The sequence below is a fragment of the Procambarus clarkii genome, chromosome 5 (genome assembly GCF_040958095.1).
Source record: "Procambarus clarkii isolate CNS0578487 chromosome 5, FALCON_Pclarkii_2.0, whole genome shotgun sequence".
Taxonomy (NCBI): Eukaryota; Metazoa; Arthropoda; class Malacostraca; order Decapoda; family Cambaridae; genus Procambarus; species Procambarus clarkii.
In genome coordinates, this window is record NC_091154.1 from 31,655,703 (window position 1) to 31,663,202 (window position 7,500).

Below are 7,500 nucleotides of genomic sequence, written 5' to 3' on the forward strand. Positions count from 1 at the left end.
GTCTGTTCAACACCCGTGTCTGTTCAACACCCGTGTCTGTTCAACACCCGTGTCTGTTTAACACCCGTGTCTGTTTAACACCCGTGTCTGTTCAACACCCGTGTCTGTTTAACACCCGTGTCTGTTTAACACCCGTGTCTGTTTAACACCCGTGTCTGTTCAACACCCGTGTCTGTTCAACACCCGTGTCTGTTCAACACCCGCGCCTGTTCAACACCCGCGCCTGTTCAACACCCGCGCCTGTTCAACACCTGCGCCTGTTCAACACCCGCGCCTGTTCAACACCCGCGTCTGCTTAACACCCGCGTCTGTTCAACACCCGCGCCTGCTCAACACCCGCGCCTGTTCAACACCCGTGTCTGTTCAACACCCGCGTCTGCTTAACACCCGCGTCTGTTCAACACCCGCGCCTGTTCAACACCCGCGCCTGTTCAACACCCGCGCCTGTTCAACACCCGCGCCTGTTCAACACCCGCGCCTGTTCAACACCCGCGCCTGTTCAACACCCGCGCCTGTTCAACACCCGCGTCTGCTTAACACCCGCGTCTGTTCAACACCCGCGCCTGCTCAACACCCGCGCCTGTTCAACACCCGTGTCTGTTCAACACCCGCGTCTGCTTAACACCCGCGTCTGTTCAACACCCGCTCCTGCTCAACACCCGCGCCTGCTCAACACCCGCGCCTGCTCAACACCCGCGCCTGCTCAACACCCGCGCCTGCTCAACACCCGCACATAAAACACCCAACCCTTCAGCCTACTGGGAAACGCACGCACCGAAGCAACCCCCCTAACCCAACCTAACCTATCGAATCCAATGCAAAAGAAAACGTGAATATTTGTGAACCGCAACGAAGCCTATTGGGAAGCATTCGGTTAATGTGGAATTCTACAACGTTAAAAACGCGACGGATAGTTGAGAGAAGTGGTTAGGGGTAGTTAGGTTAGGTTAGGTTAAGTTAGGCTAGGTTAGGTCAGGTTAGGTTAGGTTAGGCTTGGTTAGGCTAGGTTAGGTTAGGTTAGGCTAGGTTAGGCTAGGTTAGGTTAGGCTAGGTTAGGTAAGGTTATGTTAGGCTAGGCTAGGTTAGGTCAGGTTAGGTTAGGTTAGGTTAGGCTAGGTTAGACTAGGTTAGGCTAGGTTAGATCAGGTTAGGTTAGGTTAGGTTAGGCTAGGTTAGGCTAGGCTAGGTTAGGTTAGGTTAGGTTAGGTTAGGCTAGGTTAGGTCAGGTTAGGTTAGGTTAGGTAAGGTTATGTTAGGCTAGGCTAGGCTAGGCTACCCCTCCACTTACCTCAGAAGCTGGACGAAGGGACGTCGGCGGCCTCCGTTGTTTGGTCTGGAAAGAGACAGTTGCTGTGAGTGTTACTGGTGCTGTGTTACTGCTCCTGGTCGCAACACCTTCCTTAAGCCCACCACTTGCCTCTGATTAAAATCATGTCTATGCCATTCTTTTCAAATTAAAAATAGTGATTATGCTCCCATATTCAGATTAAAATATTTTTCTCTTTTTGCCATCTATTTCCGAATATAGTCATGTTTATGCAATCTATAAGGGATATATATATATATATATATATATATATATATATATATATATATATAAAAGAAACAGAAATTCAACTGGGGCTATACTAGGCGGGTCCAGTTATATACAAAAACTCTTATGTTTATATCTATATAAATATAAAACTTTTTTATATAAACAAGATATCCAGACGCACTCAAGGAACTGTGAATGAAGTGAATGTGTCTTAAAATGAATGAAACTGTGAATGAAGGGTCATTCATTTTAAGACATCTTAAAATGATGGGACTGCACGATGTGTGTAAAGATGGGAAAATGTGGGACTTGCTCCCATCTTGGGTAGACAATATTTTTTGACATCCTGACATCTAAACGAAACTAACCACACACACACAGCCTTCGTGTCACACACACACAGCCTTCGTGCCACACAGCCACACACACACAGCCACACACACACAGCCTTCGTGCCACACAGCCACACACACACAGCCTTCGTGCCACACAGCCACACACACACAGCCTTCGTGCCACACAGCCACACACACACAGCCTTCGTGCCACACAGCCACACACACACAGCCACACACACACAGCCTTCGTGCCACACAGCCACACACACACAGCCTTCGTGCCACACAGCCACACACACACACAGCCTTCGTGCCACACAGCCACACACACACAGCCTTCGTGCCACACAGCCACACACACACAGCCTTCGTGCCACACAGCCACACACACACAGCCTTCGTGCCACACAGCCACACACACACAGCCACACACACACAGCCTTCGTGCCACACAGCCACACACACACAGCCTTCGTGCCACACAGCCACACACACACAGCCTTCGTGCCACACTGCCACACACACACACAGCCTTCGTGCCACACAGCCACACACACACAGCCTTCGTGCCACACAGCCACACACACACAGCCTTCGTGCCACACAGCCACACACACACAACCTTCGTGCCACACAGCCACACACACACAGCCTTCGTGCCACACAGCCACACACACACAGCCTTCGTGCCACACAGCCACACACACACAGCCTTCGTGCCACACAGCCACACACACACAGCCTTCGTGCCACACAGCCACACACACACAGCCTTCGTGCCACACAGCCACACACACACAACCTTCGTGCCACACAGCCACACACACACAACCTTCTTGCCACACAGCCACACACACACAGCCTTCGTGCCACACAGCCACACACACACAGCCTTCGTGCCACACAGCCACACACACACAACCTTCGTGCCACACAGCCACACACACACAGCCTTCGTGCCACACAGCCACACACACACAGCCTTCGTGCCACACAGCCACACACACACAGCCTTCGTGCCACACAGCCACACACACACAGCCTTCGTGCCACACAGCCACACACACACAGCCTTCGTGCCACACAGCCACACACACACAGCCTTAAATTACCAGCTTGTTGGTAATTTAAGTATGCTACGACAACCTACAGAACCTGCGAACTATAACCATTACACAGAGCCAGACATACACGGACCCAGACATACACAGACCCCAGACATACACAGACCCCAGACATACACAGACCCCAGACATACACAGACCCCAGACATACACAGACCTCAGACATACACAGACCCCAGACATACACAGACCTCAGACATACACAGACCCCAGACATACACAGACCTCAGACATACACAGACCCCAGACATACACAGACCTCAGACATACACAGACCCCAGACATACACAGACCCCAGACATACACAGACCCCAGACATTCACAGACCCCAGACATACACAGACCCAGACATACACGGACCCAGACATACACGGACCCAGACATACACAGACCCCAGACATACACAGACCCCAGACATACACAGACCTCAGACATACACAGACCCAGACATACACAGACCCCAGACATACACAGACCCCAGACATACACAGACCCCAGACATACACAGACCCCAGACATACACAGACCCCAGACATACACAGACCCCAGACATACACAGACCTCAGACATACACAGACCCCAGACATACACAGACCTCAGACATACACAGACCCCAGACATACACAGACCTCAGACATACACAGACCCCAGACATACACAGACCTCAGACATACACAGACCCCAGACATACACAGACCCCAGACATACACAGACCCCAGACATTCACAGACCCCAGACATACACAGACCCAGACATACACGGACCCAGACATACACGGACCCAGACATACACAGACCCCAGACATACACATACCCCAGACATACACAGACCCCAGACATACACAGACCCCAGACATACACAGACCCAGACATACACAGACCCCAGACATACACATACCCCAGACATACACAGACCCCAGACATACACAGACCCCAGACATACACAGACCCAGACATACACAGACCCCAGACATACACAGACCCCAGACATACACAGACCCAGACATACACAGACCCAGACATACACAGACCCCAGACATACACAGACCCCAGACATACACAGACCCAGACATACACATATACACTAACTCATCACACAACACAGGCACCAGGAGGGAGAGCAACACTGCTATAGTGTTCATCAGCCCGATGGAAACACATACGAAACGAATGCAAGAGTCGGTAATTGAACAATTAACCTTTACAAGTTGATGAGGTGCACAATAAACTATCCGCACAGAGCAACAATAAAAAAAAACCTACAATGTGCTACTGTAGTACAGAGATAAATGCACATGAATGAATACAGAACAGAATTACAAAGTTAATCCCAAGAAGTTGAAACCTCGCTTTTGAAGAGAGAGTTGAAAAGCCCAAATCAACTCTGGAGCGAAAGATCGAATGGGCACATGACTGCCGTATTACAACGCATGAACATAGTATAACAAGGTGGGGATATAGATATAAAGTTTTAAATATATTAACACAAAATCAAACAAGAAACAACGAATATAAATGGGATATGTTTACATCGGGGGAACGACGTGGGTAAAAAGTAATTAATTACTTAATTAATTCATCCTGTAATTCATCCTGTAATTCATCCTGTAATTCATCCTTCAGTAAATAGTCTTTGTTTGCTGTTATTAATGACCACATTAAGGTACAAATGCAACCGTGCAGCTTCCAACCGTGCAGCTTCCAACCGTGCAGCTTCCAACCGTGCAGCTTCCAACCGTGCAGCTTCCAACCGTGCAGCTTCCAACCGTGCAGCTTCCAACCGTGCAGCTTCCAACCGTGCAGCTTCCAACCGTGCAGCTTCCAACCGTGCAGCTTCCAACCGTGCAGCTTCCAACCGTGCAGCTTCCAACCGTGCAGCTACCAACCGTGCAGCTACCAACCGTGCAGCTACCAACCGTGCAGCTACCAACCGTGCAGCTACCAACCGTGCAGCTTCCAACCGTGCAGCTTCCAACCGTGCAGCTACCAACCGTGCAGCTTCCAACCGTGCAGCTTCCAACCGTGCAGCTTCCAACCGTGCAGCTTCCAACCGTGCAGCTTCCAACCGTGCAGCTTCCAACCGTGCAGCTTCCAACCGTGCAGCTACCAACCGTGCAGCTACCAACCGTGCAGCTTCCAACCGTGCAGCTACCAACCGTGCAGCTTCCAACCGTGCAGCTTCCAACCGTGCAGCTTCCAACCGTGCAGCTTCCAACCGTGCAGCTTCCAACCGTGCAGCTTCCAACCGTGCAGCTTCCAACCGTGCAGCTTCCAACCGTGCAGCTTCCAACCGTGCAGCTTCCAACCGTGCAGCTTCCAACCGTGCAGCTTCCAACCGTGCAGCTTCCAACCGTGCAGCTTCCAACCGTGCAGCTTCCAACCGTGCAGCTTCCAACCGTGCAGCTTCCAACCGTGCAGCTTCCAACCGTGCAGCTTCCAACCGTGCAGCTTCCAACCGTGCAGCTTCCAACCGTGCAGCTACCAACCGTGCAGCTACCAACCGTGCAGCTTCCAACCGTGCAGCTTCCAACCGTGCAGCTTCCAACCGTGCAGCTACCAACCGTGCAGCTACCAACCGTGCAGCTTCCAACCGTGCAGCTACCAACCGTGCAGCTACCAACCGTGCAGCTTCCAACCGTGCAGCTACCAACCGTGCAGCTACCAACCGTGCAGCTTCCAACCGTGCAGCTACCAACCGTGCAGCTTCCAACCGTGCAGCTACCAACCGTGCAGCTACCAACCGTGCAGCTTCCAACCGTGCAGCTACCAACCGTGCAGCTACCAACCGTGCAGCTTCCAACCGTGCAGCTACCAACCGTGCAGCTACCAACCGTGCAGCTTCCAACCGTGCAGCTACCAACCGTGCAGCTACCAACCGTGCAGCTTCCAACCGTGCAGCTACCAACCGTGCAGCTACCAACCGTGCAGCTTCCAACCGTGCAGCTACCAACCGTGCAGCTACCAACCGTGCAGCTTCCAACCGTGCAGCTTCCAACCGTGCAGCTACCAACCGTGCAGCTTCCAACCGTGCAGCTTCCAACCGTGCAGCTTCCAACCGTGCAGCTTCCAACCGTGCAGCTACCAACCGTGCAGCTTCCAACCGTGCAGCTTCCAACCGTGCAGCTTCCAACCGTGCAGCTTCCAACCGTGCAGCTATCCAACCGTGCAGCTTCCAACCGTGCAGCTTCCAACCGTGCAGCTTCCAACCGTGCAGCTTCCAACCGTGCAGCTTCCAACCGTGCAGCTTCCAACCGTGCAGCTTCCAACCGTGCAGCTTCCAACCGTGCAGCTACCAACCGTGCAGCTTCCAACCGTGCAGCTTCCAACCGTGCAGCTTCCAACCGTGCAGCTTCCAACCGTGCAGCTTCCAACCGTGCAGCTTCCAACCGTGCAGCTTCCAACCGTGCAGCTTCCAACCGTGCAGCTACCAACCGTGCAGCTTCCAACCGTGCAGCTTCCAACCGTGCAGCTTCCAACCGTGCAGCTTCCAACCGTGCAGCTTCCAACCGTGCAGCTTCCAACCGTGCAGCTTCCAACCGTGCAGCTTCCAACCGTGCAGCTTCCAACCGTGCAGCTTCCAACCGTGCAGCTTCCAACCGTGCAGCTTCCAACCGTGCAGCTTCCAACCGTGCAGCTTCCAACCGTGCAGCTTCCAACCGTGCAGCTTCCAACCGTGCAGCTTCCAACCGTGCAGCTTCCAACCGTGCAGCTTCCAACCGTGCAGCTTCCAACCGTGCAGCTTCCAACCGTGCAGCTTCCAACCGTGCAGCTTCCAACCGTGCAGCTTCCAACCGTGCAGCTTCCAACCGTGCAGCTTCCAACCGTGCAGCTTCCAACCGTGCAGCTTCCAACCGTGCAGCTTCCAACCGTGCAGCTTCCAACCGTGCAGCTTCCAACCGTGCAGCTTCCAACCGTGCAGCTTCCAACCGTGCAGCTTCCAACCGTGCAGCTTCCAACCGTGCAGCTTACCAACCGTGCAGCTTCCAACCGTGCAGCTTCCAACCGTGCAGCTTCCAACCGTGCAGCTTCCAACCGTGCAGCTTCCAACCGTGCAGCTTCCAACCGTGCAGCTTCCAACCGTGCAGCTTCCAACCGTGCAGCTTCCAACCGTGCAGCTTCCAACCGTGCAGCTTCCAACCGTGCAGCTTCCAACCGTGCAGCTTACCAACCGTGCAGCTTCCAACCGTGCAGCTTCCAACCGTGCAGCTTCCAACCGTGCAGCTTCCAACCGTGCAGCTTCCAACCGTGCAGCTTCCAACCGTGCAGCTTCCAACCGTGCAGCTTACCAACCGTGCAGCTTCCAACCGTGCAGCTTCCAACCGTGCAGCTTCCAACCGTGCAGCTTCCAACCGTGCAGCTTACCAACCGTGCAGCTTCCAACCGTGCAGCTTCCAACCGTGCAGCTTCCAACCGTGCAGCTTCCAACCGTGCAGCTTCCAACCGTGCAGCTTCCAACCGTGCAGCTACCAACCGTGCAGCTTCCAACCGTGCAGCTTCCAACC

General features: G+C 53.4%; 1 protein-coding gene and 1 long non-coding RNA gene across 2 annotated transcripts in view; one reads left to right on the plus strand and one right to left on the minus strand.

The window, feature by feature from the left end:
• The window catches only part of LOC138352440 (uncharacterized), a 103,519-nt gene extending 102,172 nt beyond the window's left edge, over positions 1–1,347 (minus strand). Inside the window, exon 1 of the long non-coding RNA XR_011222800.1 lies at positions 1,289–1,347. This is a non-coding gene — a long non-coding RNA (uncharacterized lncRNA). The remainder of the gene's footprint in view (positions 1–1,288) is intronic.
• Positions 1,348–4,513: 3,166 nt separating this feature from the next.
• The window catches only part of LOC138351601 (prophage side tail fiber protein homolog StfR-like), a 4,000-nt gene continuing 1,013 nt past the window's right edge, over positions 4,514–7,500 (plus strand). The window contains exons 1-4 of the mRNA XM_069303482.1: positions 4,514–4,553; positions 4,817–5,005; positions 5,042–5,185; positions 5,417–6,025. Of these exons, the coding sequence (XP_069159583.1) occupies positions 4,514–4,553; positions 4,817–5,005; positions 5,042–5,185; positions 5,417–6,025 (982 nt within the window). The remainder of the gene's footprint in view (positions 4,554–4,816; positions 5,006–5,041; positions 5,186–5,416; positions 6,026–7,500) is intronic.